Consider the following 17,701-nt stretch of genomic DNA (forward strand, 5'->3'; position numbering starts at 1 on the left):
AAATAAAGTTCAACGCATAAAGGTAGTTAGTGAAGTTAAATTAATGAATATAGGCACTTCACATTGTCTCTATATACATTTTAAAAAATTTGTCATTAGAGGCTACACAGTACACCTACAGCTAATGTCAATTGTTGTTGAGAAGCATGGTTTGTTATATCTTTAATATTATAATCTTTTGATTAACAACTATAACATATTAATACAAATATTATTATATTTTTAATATTTCTATACATGTTGCTTCTCAAATTTTTGTTTTTAAATGTTCATTATTTATGACTTTATTTTTTTAGGAAATATCAGCCAGGACTATTGTTTTTAATAATATACCTTATTGTGTAATTTTTATATCTTTAAGAAGTAATATTATTTCTCGGACTATTTGTAATATCAACTACTGTCTACAATTGAAGATTTTTAGGTATATTTCAAAATATAAATGAGTTATAAATAAATGTATATTTTGTTACTTATTATTTCCTCATAACTGTGTTCACTCGGTCAGTACTTTAGGGTTTTGAGAAAATCGTTAGTTTTGAATTGAATCATCTATCCTCTATAGGTACTATGTGTACCTACGTGTGATGCAATTAACTTATGGCATGAATTATTTTAAAAACAGAATACAAAGCAAAATATTTGATGGTTGTAGTATGTCGAAGTACAAAAATCAAATTTTGAACGAGTAGTTTATGAGTTTATTGATTTTGATAGATCGAAACACTTCCATCGCTTTACCTAATACATTCATCGGGATACGTTTCACAGTCGAGGATACACCTATATCTCTCCCACGCGAGCCATCCCATCGGTGGTGTTAAGGCCAATCCGTTGTCGAGTCCACAAACACCATGAAAATAGACAATCAACGTGATCGTGGCGAAAGTCACTATTAAATTTACAATCATTTTCAAGTTAATAAAATAGTTTTTTTTATGTTTGAAACTAGTAAAAATAATTGTCTCAAAACTTAAAATGTACAATAGAAATAAAAGTTGAATAATTGTTCTTTCATATTATAATTTTATAATTGCACGAACGTGAAAAAATGTTAACGAACGTTTACAATTACTTATATTAGGTGCCTAACCTATGCCTAGGTACTTCCTTTTTTTATTTACCTTACCTAATTAAAACAACTGATAAACTCTCCTCATTAGAATATCGTAAAAATTAAAACAAAACCATAATGATTATTATTTGTATGCGTGGTTATGGGGAATAACATGGCCTGCAGTGACCCAATACTGTTGAAACGTAAAATTTGAGATAAGAGAAACTTATATCTCTAAACGTAAGGACTATCCACCTTAAACCATACAAAATCGTATTGAATTTACCAACAAATTATAATACATATTTTTATCATAGGAGAACCCAAGCCTAGTCTTTAAAGTATAATATTATAATATACAAGTTCCCATTTTTAATTATAGGTATAGGTACGCTTCTCAACAGTAAAATAGGATATTCCCACGTAAAAAATTGATTTCTCACCAAACGATTTTCTTATTTTGTTGTAATTTGTAAGACAAATAACCGTGAATACATCAAATATTTATTATAACATTTTCTATAAATGGTAGGATTTTAAAAATATTTTGAATATTTTTGAGCTTTTATAGACATTTTCAATTTTCAATTTTTTTATATCCTGAGTTAAGCGAAATAATGTATTGATTTTTCAATGATGTGTGTGGGTTATCATCTATCCAAAGGTTTACCTCAATGGTCCCTATTCCTTCATCCGATTTTTAAACATCCAAAACGACCTCATCTGTAAAGTACAAACTATGCTAGTACAATTATTTACAATAAGAGGTTAAATAAAGTTCAAATTAAGTAAATACTGGCCGGTCTAGGACATTTCGGCGTGGCCATTTCGGCGTGGCCACTTCGGCGTGGCCATTTCGGCGTAGGGCCTTTTCGGCGTAGGGCAATTTTAAGAAATTAGGTAAGTCACTATAAAATATAAATATAATAAATAAATAAATAAATAATACAAATTTAATTAAAATAAGGAGAATGCTATTAAAATTACAAATAAAAATATTCAGGTCATCATACTTAAAATATAAATAGTAAATACAATAAATAAATAAATAATAATAAACAATAAAAAATAAATAAATAATACAAATTTAATTAAAATAAGGAGAATGCTATTAAAATTACAAATATAAATATTCAGGTCATCATACTTAAATTATGTGCTATTCCTCTTAAAAAACTCATAATATTACGATTACCATAATCGCTGACTAATTTTAAAATACGTTTATCGACGTCAATGTATTTTTTTTTCTTTTTTGGTGGACTTTTGCCTGTTTCTAATTTGCAAAAGAAGGTGTCTCAGCCACTTTGTATTCTCCTTAAACATGATATAAATGCCCATAGTGTCGGGTGGTCAACGGCCATTTGTAGATTAAGCCGACGAAAAATAATTAAATGAAAAAAGGACTACGCCGAAATAGACCCACGCCGAAACGGCTCTACGCCGAACCAGCTACGCCGAGATGGCCACGCCGAAGTGTCCACGCCGAAATGTCCGGATACGAATACTGGCGAAACGATAGAGTTTTTTCTTTATCATAATGCTTTTATTGCTTTTACTACTGTCACAGTGTCACCTACTTTTATATGAAAGCCTTAGTTAAATAGTATATAACCACAATATTTTTTAGAAAACATCTGCAGTGGCTGCACACTATTTATAGAATAATATAGTTTAATAAAACACTATTTCCGACCTCAGATAATATATAATAATATAAAATATACATATTCGAATTTATATGTTATATTTTTCTATATCGCGCTCTTCATAAAATTTAATTTTATTATAGTTAATTTATTTATTTATGCCAGAGAGCATAAAGCTTCCAAAATAGAGCAATCCGTGGAGGAAGAAACGTATAGAGAGACAGATTGACGGGTACAACTGTATATTACGCTGTTTAGGAAGAAAAAACTGATGGCGAGACAGCTCCATCTGTAGAAACCAGGGCACTTGACTTAAAATTGTCCACAATAAATTGCCTAAATAAACTGTTGTTTGTTAGAGTAGTTTTGAGTTATTAAACTGGTATACTATACGCACAGATTTTGATTGATTTAAATGATTAAATGTCAATACCTATTACTTCACAGTTCACACGTCTTCATCGTTTCGTCCATTTTCTGATATTAAACTATTTCAACTCATAGTTGTTAACGCGTTACTACTATTACTAATATTTAACACAGAACGTGTCTGTCGGTATGGACCACAGTGACGTCGGTAACGAGTTCTATCATAGTATTGAACCATGTTTTCATTTTAAAACAATTTTAAATTTTGTTAGATCACTTAGTTGCCCCTTTATCAAGTACACGTGAGCAACACAACTGACGTGCATTCTTTTGATAACATTATCATCAGTTCTTATCGTCGAATCCAAGATTACAGAATATAGATAGAAAAATCAAAACATTAGTCATTACTCATATTCAAAACTTCAAAAGTTAAAAAAAAACGGCTTCCTCGGCGGTCCTTTACGGTAATGCTCAAAATTCGAAACTATAGTATTTTTAATGTGTCAGATGTCAACCAATGTATTTTCGAACACGCTTGGGTCATTGAAATCGAGTAAGAACGAGTCACTTCCGTCATAGATCTAAATCTTGCTGGAACACCAAGCATGTGTTGTGCTACTTACAGTGATAATTATTGTATTTGTATTTCTTAATTCACAAATGACTGCTTTAACAATTTTTAGTATCATACTACAAATAGCAATAGGTAGATTAATCTATTTTATGATTATAATTTATAATAATAGGTACTCATTGATATTATGCACTCTTATTTAATATTACGTAGGGTCGTAGGGAAGACGTTACACAATTTTGGAGGCAGTTGAAAAAAAATCCAATCAAAATATATCTGCTTGGCACTCAAGAGCTCAGTTATTTTTCTTACTTTCATGTAGTTGAAAAAATGTCAGAATTTGAGTACACCAGTTCAAGTAACGATGAAAGCAGTGAATACGAAGAGGTGGTTTTCCCAATTCCAGCCAAACAGAAGAAATATGCCAATAACGCTATCAAAGTTTCTAGGGAACTGCGTACCTTCTATTCAAATTTATTCATCGATTCTTTTAACTTAATTGACTTGTTTATCAAAAGTAAAACATTAACATACTGTTCGTTTTTAGAACTTTTTAGTTCTACTAAGTTCCATGAAATTTATGCTAAGCACAATAGGGAAAAGAATCATCATACATATCTAGCTCCACATCATTTCATCGTAACCACACAGGACTCTCTTGCAGTGGCATCTAAGTTTTTGAGATCTAAATCGAGAGAAGCACGAATAGGTGCCGTTTACTTATTGTACACCATTAACAGGACTCAGCCATTTAAACATTACCTGATCAATATAAAAATGGTAAGTAAAGACTACTTCAATACTAAAGAATTGGTCAACAGTTGTTTTAATGAAGGTCTGCGAGACCCAGCCTACTGTTTTTACCAACTGGATATCAAAAGAAAAATAACAATTACAGCTACAGCCATCAACCCTTGCTTAGAAGTGAGTCTATTAGTCTATTAAACACCTTAATCTATGTTAAGTTCAACAAAACCTTAATTTATTTAATTCAATTATTCTTGCAGGCCAATTATCCAAGAGCTGAGGTCCGCAAATTTATGGGCCGTGTCGCTGATAAATGTTTTAATGTTCAATACGAAGAGCGCAAAGACTTTGATCCATCCAATAGACTACAACTCATGGAGTATCAGATGCGGAATGAATTGGCATACATAAACAAATTGAGTAAATTGTCTTTGGGTCATGGAGCTGCTTTTGAATATAAGCCAGAACTTTCTAAAGCGATAGTAGAGATAAGCACTGCTAAAACTGTTACTACAGTCAATCAAAAAAACAATGAAATTGAACGTAAAAAAAAAAACAGGTATAAAAATACTAATATCAGAGCTTTCCCAGGTAGAAATGAAGATATGCTAAAAGATATGGTTGAATTATCAGAACCACCAAACCTTGAAAAAAATATCAATATTTGTCATCCGAAAAAGAAACTAAAGCTATCCAGGAGACGAATAAGTAATAATATTTTTTTAAATGATTTTTGTTATATAATGGTACTTAAATATCTAATTGATTACAAACTAATGTTTTGAAACGCAGAAAAGCATATCACAAAAGCAGAACCACAGGATACTGTGACATCATTACCAAAATTAAGCGCTATGATAGATTCGGATTCGACATGCCCCAGTATTAGTAGTGACGATGATGATTATTATGGAAACACATACGGAGATATGATATGGCGTATTCTGGAAGGACAAGAAATCAATGGTGAGTAACTTAACAACTTAAACTTTTATTCTGGTATATAAATTCTGGATTAACTGTGTAACATAGCAATCACAATAATCAAAATATATGGCGTCAAAATAAAATGTTCACTAATTTATTTTTATTTTTATATTATTTAGAAGTTATTGATCATTCAACTATCAACCAAGGGGAAAAAAGTGAAATTTGAATAATTTTATATTTTAGATTATGATTTAAATGTATATTGAAACTATTTATTTAATTAAGTATTATTTTTAAGACTAAATTATGTGTATGTAAGTAAACATAGTTATAGATGAACGAAAATAAAACTGTTATATATGTTATTTGAGCATTATATAATATCTAATATTAATGAGCTATTATTCCTCGGTTCTATTTAGAATTATGTCAATTGTACTACAGGATAATTATATTTCATCTTTTTTATTTTTACTTTTATAGGTATGCTAAATATTTATTCTTTAAAGTTGATCTTAAATTATGCTATTCTATAAACGCTCATGAGGATTGTCATTTACTTCAACACTACATTGATAGGTTCTACTTATGGTGAAATGCTAATTCACTCGAAATTAACATCAATAAATTTCGTTAAAAATAATTTACTGAACGAAAAAATCTTTTTATAACAAATATACAATTAATAATATTTCTTCAAACATTGTATCATTGATTAATGATTTAGGTGTAATATTATAAAATAACATCTTGTTTACTTATCATGGATATGTTTTCTAAAAATGGTAGGAGAATGTTGGGATTTCTTAAGTGAAATTGTTGGGGATTTTCAATATGCATTCTAGTACTGTATGTCTGTATTACTCTAAACTTTGTTCTATATTATAGACTATAATAGAATAATTTGAAATGTCTCAACAGAGCATTATGTAACCAAAATCTAAAATATTCAGAAACAGTTTTTAAAATGTATGGCACACAACTAATCTACATTCCACCTATAACTGATATAAGATCAATAACTATTCTTTATAGACATTTAAAGTTCAAATATTGATACAATTGTATATTCAAACAAAGTGTAACAATTTTATTGGTGTTTTGTTATATTCCAGATATATTCTTAAGGTTTGACATTTGTATGTACATTATTATAACAATTTATTTTACTCGGTGACAATGTGACATAATCAAAATATTTAGATACATTTTAAGCTATTGCCTATTTATACTATATAACACCTGCTGTATTACTAATAGTATAATAAAATACTTTACTGTTATTATGAATAATATTATATAGTAGTAGTATAAGCTGACGCTCAGAATCATTATTTGAATGCAATGATTTAACATAGTATTTAAACATAACGCGGAATGCGACTGTGAGTGAGTAACGGCCACAGGCCACAGCTACTAGCTCCCGGATGGGTGACCACCCGGGTTCATAGTAGTTAAAAACCTTGTCACACATACATGTTTTTGCTACCTACCGTAGCAACCGTAACAATCGTAATAACAAACCTACCGTACCAACCTTACCCTTACCACAGTTCATAACCCCTACAACAGCTAATGGCCTTAATCGCCAGGCTTAAGTTAAAAAAAAAAAAAATTGGTAAAAATGTTCAAGTATACTTAACACCAACCTAATGGTGTGGACAATTATTAGTTGTTTTTACTGTGTGTGGATAGTAGTTAGAATAGAAATTAGAATATTCTTAAACATTTTAGCAAAAAATAACTTTGATAAATATCAAAATTATTAAATAAATAGACAATGTAATGAATAATGACAAAAGAACCATGAATATTATTATAAAATAAAATAATATTAATATTACTTCAGTATATAGTTGACCCTTTCAAAGTAGAATATACTATACTTACTAAAACAAAAAAACTCAGATATCTACTTGCATCTTGCTTTTATTCATTACAAAACTTAAAATAAAAAAATGTACATCTTACTGTCTAAGTAACAACATAACCGATATATTGGGATAATAATAATTACAATACCAATATAAATAGTAAATAGTAAACATTGTAAATACCTACTTTACTATTAGGTAATAACACCTACATTCTGTAAATGTCGCTGTACCCGTGGTCTTCGGGACGTTAATTATAAATAATAACGAAAAAATATAATATTTTTACCTGTTAAAAAAATAATAAACAACTAATAAGTATAAACGTAAAATTTGTTTACATTTTTTATTATTTTCAGTGTCATTTTAAAAATGAACGAGTAATATCGAAATATTGATAATATAGGTAGGTAATAGAAGGTTATGGCCCAGGAAATGTGTATAAGGATTAAGGAAGTGTCCTACACCGTGAACACAATTTTTAGATTTACCATAGTCACTAGCTATGATTACCATCCGTGTGCCATACATTCATTGCGTCATACACTCATACATGATACATGTTTTCGTATTTCCACTGAACATGGATTCCTCTGTATAGAGTTCAGTGCGTATTTCGCGTGGTCAAATTCCAATCATAATATTTTGATAACGACTATTAATTTTTATACTACCACAAAAGCACAGAACATACTACATACGTCGATTTTTAATTATGCAGGTGCTAGGTTAAATAAAATATTTCTGATTACATCCGATTGGTATGTAGGTCAAGTGGGAAGAAATTTCTTTTACTATCCAGTATTCAAACAACATAGGCATTTAAAATTTTCTTTATCTGTGTTATTATATGCTTGTACTTTGTATGTGTACGAATTCTCCGTATGGGGGATTTTTATGTGTCGTGTGGCCATATGATGGGAATTTACATTCGTCACTCCTATATCCACCCAAATACAATAAATTATCATTATTGATGTACTATTATTTATTTTATTTTTATTTTGTCCGTCTTGAAATGTAATATTTTCATATTATACAAAGTATTAAGTGCCACTTGCGACAACTCAAGTTTTTGACATAAGAACAACTTTTTTTTTTAATGCAGCTCCTTATAAATGTTTTCTCTCGGGGCACTTTTCACTGGTGTGTCGAGACAAACATCGACGCCGAAAACGAACTATGTGCTACGCCACATGTCACATGTCACCAGTGGCACCGGTCACCGAATTTATCTATGGTAAACCATGTGTCATAGTCGATTTTTTTATATGGGGAGGGGGGGGGGAGTGCACCGTAAGGTATTGTAGGGTATTGGCAATTCCACAATTTACGTTGAACATAAGAATAAATTATTAAACATTGCTTTACCTAAATGCAGGACCTAAGTGCTTTGATTTGCATCGGATGGATATATTTTTTGAAAATGAGAGGGGGTGATGGCCGACGGGGGCCCCTCGATGTCATAATATATTTTAAACACATCGGCGCCACTGCATGTTACGACGTGTAGACAGCCGACCATAGGCACACGTGCTGGTAGCGATCATAGATTTAACGCAATGTTTGTTTTCTCTCTCAGACCCACGGGCAATATAGATAAAACGCTATGACCTAAATGGTTTTTTTTATGATTTTCGAGCACCCAACCTTAGAGTAAAATCGCCTATTACAGAAATTACAGGGAATAATATTTTTGAGGGTATGACATCGGTTTTATATTTTATGGTCAATAATATTGCTATCTGACTAATGGCTCTGGCTTTGTATTCGACTTTCAAATAAGAAAAAAAAACGTTATTAATTTAAACGATGTTAAATTGTTTTGAGACAATATTTGGACAAATCGTTATGGCGTACCCTCGAAAATATCATTCTCCATCGTTTTTGTAATGGGTGATTTTACTCTAAGATTACTCATTTACGTAAAAAAAATGTATTCTGCTTAAATACGTTTTGTCTATGTGGCGCGTGGGCAAGAGAGAAAAAACAAACAGTGCTCTGAAAATATAAATATGAAATATTTTATAGTGCAAAATATGTTTCATCTGAGCCGCCATCGTGCAGCGTTCTGTAATCGGTTATTATATAAGCTTATTTTTATTTCTTGCTAACGTTTGGACAGTGGGTCACGATTGTGGACTTTTGAGCTTAGTCTGAGCTAGAATTCAGATTATATGTTTACCGTTTAGGAGTGGCATTGAGCGCTAACCGTGATTTATTTTAGTGATGCTGTCAGTGCGAGCCCGGTAGGATGTCCGTCTGACGTACACTCGACCCGACGCCGTTCTACTGCGAACCAGAAATCAATAATTTCGACAACTTCGTTCGATTATGTCGAAACCATGGCAGACGTTTGTCAAATGGCGTTTCATCACTAAAATCGTGGTCAACAAGTTCAAGGGATTTTTTTCCAGCACTGTCGCAAGATACCTGACGGTACGGTCTTGTATAATACATAAATTAAATCATTATCCGGCGACCGTGCCAAACGATTATATTGCATGTTTGCACGTAGTATTCGTGGCCGGATATTTAGGAGAGTTAAAATTAAAAATACATTCAACAAAATGTTATATCATCATTTTTATTGAAAATCACAGTCGGAATACAATAAATTATGGGCAAATGTGTTCAATTAGGTACCCATATTTTCAAAAATTCATGTATAGCAAATGAAATGCATAAAAACGAGTATAAAAATATACTCAACTGTATATTGACTTGTTGAGTACCGAATGAACGTTGCTGAGTATTTAAATAAAAAATAATCTAAATATTACCTATTTAATAAAAAAAATATTTTAATTTAATTATATTTTTATACTTAAAATTCTAGACGGAAAATGTTTTGATTTTACGATGTTGTGTGTGTTTTTTTGTGTCTGACCTCAAAGTTGAGTCTTCAGAGGACACGATTGCAATCAATGTGCTTCGATTTTTCACTTCAGTATAATATTTTCCTCTAAGAAAAAAAATCTAGTTGGTAGGTATTTTGAATGGGTCAAAAGTACAAAATTTCAAGCAATTTTTTTAATAATTAAGAAAAACCAAAAAAAAAAAATTGGTATAAAACGGGATTTTATTAAAAACCGATTAAATGTAGATAAGTAATTAAAACTTTTAACGAATGTTTAAATACATTGATATTATATATGTATTTATATTACGACTCTTTTTGAGCTATTTATAGGCATGAGACATTTTTGATTATTGTTATTTTTTTTTCAATGACCATCGATGGAAAATTCATCACTCTGTCAAAAACTTGAAAAATGATTTCAAGATTCCTCATTGACAGTCATTAGTGGAATAAAAAAAAATCCATCTCAATTTCTCAAATATTTTTAAAAACGTCTAAAGTTAACATTTTTACGGAATTGTGTAAAATAACGATTTCTCATCAAACAATTTTTTTATGTTGTATAACATAAAATATAAAATAAAAAAGCTCACTTTTACACATATGCTTTTAATAGAGGTATTATAATATACTGTTATAAGAAAATGTTCATAATTATAAATTGTTAATAGATATAAAATATTATGTGTTTTAGCCACAAAAGAAAAAAACTGTTAATATTGAGCAAGGTACTTTACAAGGAATTCACTACAAGTCTCAAGCTTCAAATAAGCCTTACGTCAGTTTTTTAGGCATACCCTATGCTAAACCACCAGTTGGAAACTTGAGATTTAAGGTGGGGCATTGTTTGATTTTTAAGCGTATATCAGTAAATATAATACAGTATATATAAATATATAATATAAGTATTGTACTATTTATAATATGTAATATTATGTGTATACACTATAGTATATGTATACATAAATACATAATAATATAAAATAAGTATTGTGCTATTTATACTATGTAGTAGCAGGTAATAGGTATTAGGTATGTAATATTATGTGTATACATTATAGTACATGTATACATAATAATATAATATAAGTATTGTACTATTTATACTATGTAATATTATGTGTATACACTATAGTATATCGTATATGTATACATAATAATATAATATAAGTATTGTACTATTTATACTATGCAGTAATATTAAATATTATGTGTATACACTATAGTACTATATACTAAATATAATATTAATATTTCATTTTTCAAAGAATTTTACTAAATTATTTATTTTTTATTTTTTCTTGGTAAAGACCATTAATGGTTTGATTTTTACAGCCTCCTGTCAAACATCCAGGATGGTCTGGCACATTGAAAGCATTTTCAGTAGGAAATATGTGCGTGCAGTATTCTTTTTTGAAGAACAAAATTGTTGGAAGTGAAGATTGTTTATATTTAAACATATTTGTGCCACAGGTACCTATTGTAAACAAATAATGCCATTTATAACGTACAGTTGTCTATTGGATTTTTTTTGTGGTTGTTGCTGCTTTCTACCTTCTCAGGGAGAACAAAATGAAAAGATGGCAGTGATGGTGTTCATACACGGTGGAGTGTTTTATAATGGATCTGGGTCCTTAGATTTTTACTCTCCTGATTATTTGATTGATGAAAATGTAATCGTAGTCACAATAAACTATCGATTGAATGCTCTAGGTAATTTTACAGACATTTACAATGTAACATTATATTTAGTTTTATTCTTTGTAACTTATTACCAATAAACTATGTGTTATTAATTTGTTACAAAACAAATAACCTGTAGATTTTGCGTTTAGGATTTCTCAACCTTGATATCGATGAATGTCCTGGCAATATGGGTTTAAAAGATCAACTGTTTGCAATTAAATGGGTAAAAGCTAATATCACTGCATTCGGAGGTGATGATCAAAACATTACTATTTTTGGAGAGAGTGCAGGATCTGCATCTGTTCATTGTCACACATTGTCTCCACAATCCACAGGTTGAGTTTCAATATCATTTGTTATGTCAGTTACAATGATAGTACATGTTATAACTAGAAATTGTGTACCTACTTAATTAGTTATTTGTTTGTATATTAATGATTGTAAATGATTGTTAATTATTGTAAATATAATTAAGTTAAAAACTTTTTTTTACTAGGATTTTTTCAAAAAGCCATTATGCAAAGTGGATGTATGTTTAATCCGTGGGCTTTGAATGAAAAACATAGAGAATCAGCTTTTAAGTTGGCCAAAAATTTGGGGTGTGAAAAAGACAACCCTAAAGAAGTTGTTCAGTACTTACTTAATATACCAGCCATTGATATTGTCAAATCGATTACTATTGATGTAAGCATAAAGATGCACTGATTAAAATCGTTTTTAAATAATCATAAACATTTGGAAAAAGTTTAATTCAATTAAAAAAATTTACCTAAATTGTATATGAAATCAATGTTGTAAACGCTAAATACAATTTTTTAACCAAACAAAATTAGAAGCACTAAGTATATATATTTTTTAAATGATGACATATTCAATTTTTACTTTTTCCATAATTTTTAATTATTTGCATATGATTAAAATATATTATACTGGTGTCTAAAGAGTTGACTATTTTTCAAAAAGCGTTTTATGCATGAACCAGATGCTTAAGTAATAACTAATAAGTACCTATCTATTGATTTTAGCTTCCCCTTGCATAAAATACATATAAATGTTAACAAAACTTATATTATTGTTAACACATGACTACACTGTTAGGTAGGTAACTAAAACTATAACACATACAAAAGATTATAAAAACAAAAACCTTATAGTAACAAACAGTCATAACAATAGAACTTATATAACAAAAATTTTAAAACATTTATTAAATACCCAGAACGAAAATTATTTTATTGATTTAAAATCTACAAATTAAAAACATTTTTAATCTCTGGTAAAGTGTTGGTATATTGAAGAAAATGATCCAAAATCTAAGAAAAAAGATTTGCAGAAAGCATTAATTACTTTATTTACTTTAAATTGTTGATTAATATATGAAATTTAGTCCTACAAGTACTAAAAAAATTGTATTTTAAAAGGCTAAAACAAATCCAGATTATGATTTTGTTCCGTCCATTGAAAGTGAAGTGGTTAGTGACAAATTTTTACCTGCTCATCCTGAAATTTTAGCCAAAACTGCATCAACAGTACCTGTAATAATTGGAATCAACAACATGGAAGGACTGTTAGCTTTGGGAGGTAAATTGTATTTTGATTCAATATACTTAACAGTTAATTCATATTTTTATTGAATGGTCAACATTTTTAACTAAAACTGAAAAATCATAAAAGTTTAGTATTTATATTGATTTTTGTATAAATGCTATGTAATAAGTAGTTTAAGAACAAACTCTCTTTATGAAATTATACACATCTAGAAAGATAAAATTATTGATAATTATTTAAAGGTAACAGTTGTACTTTTTTAAATACATTGTCATCTGTACTCAGTAGGCATAAAGTATTCATATTTATGTGGCAATTATAAAAAGTCCAATATTTATTGTTACATTTTTACTTTCAGATCCTCATATTATGAAATTTATAAATGATACAGAGGAAACCAACAAATTATTTAAAAGTCAATATGGCTATACCAAAGGCATTATGAATAAAATAAAGAACTTTTACTTCAATGAACGAAACATAGAATGTGGAACCACTAGATTGGAAAAAATATGTTATGTAAGTAGTAATTTTAGTGTAAAAAAAACCCAAAAGGTCAAAATATTGTGCTCTATGAATTTGTTTTCTTGTCCATATTATAATAAAATATAATTATAATTTATAAAACGCCATAGTTATCTAATTCATAAATTTCACTTATTGTTCAAAATGTATGTAACAGATTGTGGAATTATAAATTAAGTAATAAAAAAAAAAAAAATTTATAAGACAAATTGTTTAAGAGGATGTGTTATCTAAAAAACATATAACTAGCGCATATTGATACGACTGTAAAGTTTTAAATGCTAATTACTAGTTTTAAATTGCTAAAATATTATAAAAATATAAAAATAACAATGTAAAATGGAATTTTAATGACTGTTGTCTGTTAGTATAACAGAGACAACACACGGTGCGAGTAGGTAATCCTCTTGAAGAATTTGTTTTAAGTTATATATATTGCACACACAAAATATTATTTTATTATAATAATTGTGATTTCTGATTTTAACAGTCTTCACTACCTACTGTTGTCAAAATGTATGAATGAAGTGGTTATTTTATTTTTAATATGACATGTTTTTTTTTTTAAATACTGAGTGTTTTTATTATTGTTTAGCTTTACGGTGATTTCTATTTTGCTAAAGAATTTCATCTCAGTTATAAACATTATCTCCAACGAAATGTCACGCCGGTTTATAGTTACGAATTCAAATTTGATGGAGAAATTAATGTTTTCAAAAAATTGCTCTATTTTCTGAGACCAACTTTTGAACCATTAAATGGTAAAATATTTTATTTATTATCATTCTACAGAACACTGCATAATATTATAATTTTATTCTACGTCATGTTGAATTGGTGTGATGAAACATTTCATAGGGGCGTGTCACGCTGACGAATTGAGCTATTTGTTTCATGGACGACTATTTGGATTTGCACCTAGGGCCAATTCACCAGAGTTAAGAATGTGTAGAACATTGAGTAAATTGTGGACCAATTTTGCCAAAACTGGGTGTGTGTGAAATTATGGTTTAAGAATTATGATCAGAACATTCATTTACAAAATATTTACTGCATTTCAATTTTTCATTGAGTCCAGAGTAAATTGTTCTTTGAATTTTAGAAATCCGAATTCACAAGATTTAAGATTCAAATGGAGCAATACGAGAGCAGAAGAACCGAAATATTTGTCATTAGATGGAGACAATACGCAGATGATTGATGGATTATTGTACAGTTCCAGGGTGCGTTTTTGGGAAAAGATATCAGAAACTGTTGGATTGCAACAAAAATAAAATTATGATTCTTTTATTATACTATAATTTATTGTTTTTTAAATGTGTAAAGTACTAACCAAATGCATTTTGAATTAACTTATATGACCTTAGTGTTAATTCTTCAAATTGGCAACATTTTTTGAACTAGAAATAAATATTGTTGTATACTCGCCAATCTCTACCGACGGACTTACCTACATTAATAAACACACACAATTAAAACAGAACACTTAATTACTTTTAATGTAGGTATATATTAATATATAAATTATCCTTAATACAAAAAAATGTAACATCAGTTGATTCTAAATCTATGATCTTAGGTAGGCATAAGTATTAATTTAAATATTTTAAATCATAAGAAAAGTTTTACATTTCTTTCATACCTTGCTTTAAAATTACATTTTTTACTCTTCCAAAACTACATTTAGTTTAGTGCATACAATTTCTGGTTTTCTCAAACTTTGATTTTTGCTTAAAGCTAGCAAACAAACTTTCTTGTTCTTCAAGTATTAACATTTAATCAATTTTTTTACAAGTGCCTATTGTGAAATCCTAAGAGTGTTTCATTTTACACGATGATGTAATTGTTATGATGATTATTGTTATGAATCAGTAACCATAGTCACAAATATCCAATTTTTTTGTGGTGACTTAAGCTTTAATGGCAAAACCCCAAACTTTGTCTGTCATCGAAATATCTTAAAACTATAGTTTTTACATGGTTTGAAGTTGGGTGACCAAAGCTGCTGGATGACTGATTTTTGAAAGACTAGTAATAAGAAACCTTGTATTTAGTTGTATGTTTGGTTGCATTTCAGTATATTCCAGGCACCCAACATTTATATTGCCGACAAACCACAAGATAACACAAGATATTCACTCGTTAATATATTATGTGAACTGTAATAGGCCCCCTAAAATACGAATTGCAGTGGCTTAGATATTAGTTACATTTAATTTAAAATTGTTTTGTATTTAAAATCTTAACATTGATGTATTACAAATGATCTTCAGATTTCAAATTTAGTTCTTATGGTTTTTTCACCTCCAGCTAACTAATGGATCATCAAATTATTCCAAAAGATTAAAGTCGAGGTAGAGCTCGTATTCCTGGAAGTAAAAATATTATTAGTTTATCAAACTTAATAACATTATAAATAAGATTTATTAGATAAAATCTATACTTGTCTTCAAGATGAACAAGGTCAACAAAGAATACATGGTATTGGTGGAGTACGTCCAAGGAGATTTCAAAGGTCCTATAGATTATATTAGGGCCAGAGAGCAAGTCCCTAGTGTCAGACCACTCAGATCTGATATTGTAGAGGTATGGGTAGAAATGTTTGCCCAACTGTCTGAATATGACGAAAGTACCTTAATAAAAATAAATAAATGTATAATATACGAATAATCAGAATTTAGTAAACAACTTTTATTTATTGATATTCACTTTAATTTTAGACATGTAACCACAAGCACGACCTTTATTTGTCGAACCAATTGAAGCACCAAATTAACATAGTAAAAAACAAATATGTTAGAATAATTGATTTTAGTAATATTCCTGTATCATATTTTTTTAACCTATTTATTGTTGAAATTTGTATTATTTGAATTTATGGTTAATACAAACAAAAATTACTGCCTCGGTCCACCCAACGTCCCCATTAACTAAGACAGTAAGACATATAGACAATAGACATAATATACAGCACTTACCAGTTACCTGTACTTCACGTGAACATAAAGTGTTGCCCGGCGTATAATATAGGCAAAATAGGTACATTAACGCAGTGTTCATTACTTATTGTAATATTTACATTTTGTTAGCTCATCGCAACTCCGTTTGCCGAGAAAATGTGGTTACATGCAAACGATAACTTGTCGTAAAACTCCGTACTCGTACACCGCCGCAAACACCCAAATCTCAACTTCTCAGCAATTAACATCAGTCAGATGCCCGGAATAACCACATTCTCTCGACAAACGGAGTATGTGTATTAAACATGTACCCAGTGGCCAGTGCTCGAATTGGGAATGATTAAGATGAGGAGCTCAATCCAACATCCAACAATTATTTGAAAACTGGGAAAAATTATTTACTTCAGACCCGTGGGGGTCTTTGCCTGCCCCCCCCCCCATTTCTGAATGTTTAATACTATATATGTGCTTAGCTATAGTATTTTTGGTTTTATTATATTCCAAATAATATAATATATTTAACTATTATATAACGTGTAAGTGAATATGTATTTATACTTTGTACTCACCTTATTTTTAGGGGAATTTTTCCCAATCACATTCATACAGTGGTGATTGATGAGTACAGATTGAGGCTGTGGTGTGTCGATCGGTAATTGGACAGACCCATCGCCGGCATCACTCATGGTCTTAGCACAGATTATATTTAGTTTTGTTTTATAATCTGTGATTTCAGATGGAACCGTGTACTGACCATAGACAACGTGACATCACGATACACGAATCACGACTCACGTCAATTTGAGTCGATATCGGTCGACGTCGGTCGAGTTCGGTCGAGACCGGTGCACGTGCTTGCTGCGATAGTGCGATCACAGAGTAAATAAATAATTCAATTTAATTCAATTTATTCTGT

At 29.7% G+C, this 17,701-nt stretch overlaps 3 protein-coding genes and 1 long non-coding RNA gene across 7 annotated transcripts in view; 2 read left to right on the plus strand and 2 right to left on the minus strand.

Moving 5' to 3' along the window:
* LOC111030394 (alpha-N-acetylgalactosaminidase-like) overlaps positions 1 to 1,561 on the minus strand; it is a 12,803-nt gene extending 11,242 nt beyond the window's left edge. Inside the window, exon 1 of one of the 2 annotated variants that reach the window (XR_002604100.1) lies at positions 742 to 1,561. Coding sequence is in view for 1 of the 2 variants with exons in the window: in XM_022309853.1 (XP_022165545.1) it covers positions 742 to 911 (170 nt within the window). In the remaining variant the exon portion in view is untranslated. The remainder of the gene's footprint in view (positions 1 to 741) is intronic. The other variant, XM_022309853.1, reaches the window with a different exon arrangement.
* Positions 1 to 15,181, plus strand: part of LOC111030391 (esterase E4-like) — a 21,581-nt gene extending 6,400 nt beyond the window's left edge. The window contains exons 2-12 of the mRNA XM_022309850.1: positions 9,431 to 9,642; positions 10,761 to 10,901; positions 11,402 to 11,539; positions 11,629 to 11,779; positions 11,902 to 12,087; positions 12,249 to 12,436; positions 13,174 to 13,333; positions 13,659 to 13,819; positions 14,421 to 14,586; positions 14,684 to 14,816; positions 14,928 to 15,181. Coding sequence (XP_022165542.1) covers positions 9,538 to 9,642; positions 10,761 to 10,901; positions 11,402 to 11,539; positions 11,629 to 11,779; positions 11,902 to 12,087; positions 12,249 to 12,436; positions 13,174 to 13,333; positions 13,659 to 13,819; positions 14,421 to 14,586; positions 14,684 to 14,816; positions 14,928 to 15,099 — 1,701 coding nt within the window. The 5' untranslated portion in view covers positions 9,431 to 9,537 and the 3' untranslated portion in view covers positions 15,100 to 15,181. The remainder of the gene's footprint in view (positions 1 to 9,430; positions 9,643 to 10,760; positions 10,902 to 11,401; positions 11,540 to 11,628; positions 11,780 to 11,901; positions 12,088 to 12,248; positions 12,437 to 13,173; positions 13,334 to 13,658; positions 13,820 to 14,420; positions 14,587 to 14,683; positions 14,817 to 14,927) is intronic.
* Positions 3,451 to 5,694, plus strand: LOC111030395. Of its 3 annotated transcripts, none has more exons than XM_022309856.1 (5): positions 3,451 to 3,784; positions 3,866 to 4,576; positions 4,660 to 5,107; positions 5,192 to 5,365; positions 5,506 to 5,694. In XM_022309856.1, the coding sequence occupies exons 2-5, from the start codon at positions 3,983 to 3,985 to the stop codon at positions 5,553 to 5,555; spliced, it is 1,266 nt and encodes a 421-aa protein (XP_022165548.1). In that variant the 5' UTR covers positions 3,451 to 3,784; positions 3,866 to 3,982; the 3' UTR covers positions 5,556 to 5,694. The 3 variants fall into 3 exon arrangements, with proteins under 3 accessions (XP_022165548.1, XP_022165549.1, XP_022165546.1); XM_022309857.1 differs by having other exon boundaries at positions 3,451 to 3,631; XM_022309854.1 differs by having other exon boundaries at positions 3,451 to 4,576.
* A 128-nt stretch (positions 15,182 to 15,309) lies between the features above and the next one.
* Positions 15,310 to 17,636, minus strand: LOC111030396. The gene is made up of 3 exons (XR_002604101.1): positions 17,355 to 17,636; positions 16,269 to 16,458; positions 15,310 to 16,194 (listed from the first exon to the last, which is right to left on the minus strand). It is a non-coding gene; the product is annotated as an uncharacterized LOC111030396 (long non-coding RNA).
* Positions 17,637 to 17,701: the final 65 nt, after the last annotated feature.

The sequence above is a fragment of the Myzus persicae genome, unplaced genomic scaffold (assembly GCF_001856785.1).
Source record: "Myzus persicae strain clone G006 unplaced genomic scaffold, MPER_G0061.0, whole genome shotgun sequence".
In the NCBI taxonomy this organism is placed as follows: domain Eukaryota; kingdom Metazoa; phylum Arthropoda; class Insecta; order Hemiptera; family Aphididae; genus Myzus; species Myzus persicae.

Bases quoted from the DNA above. Each gene is read 5' to 3' on its own strand.
- LOC111030395 (XM_022309854.1), top strand. From the start codon at position 3,983: ATGTCAGAATTTGAGTACACCAGTTCAAGTAACGATGAAAGCAGTGAA. The intron at 4,577-4,659 runs GTGAGTCTATTA...TTATTCTTGCAG, and splicing joins CCATCAACCCTTGCTTAGAA to GCCAATTATCCAAGAGCTGA. The intron at 5,366-5,505 runs GTGAGTAACTTA...TATATTATTTAG, and splicing joins GGAAGGACAAGAAATCAATG to AAGTTATTGATCATTCAACT.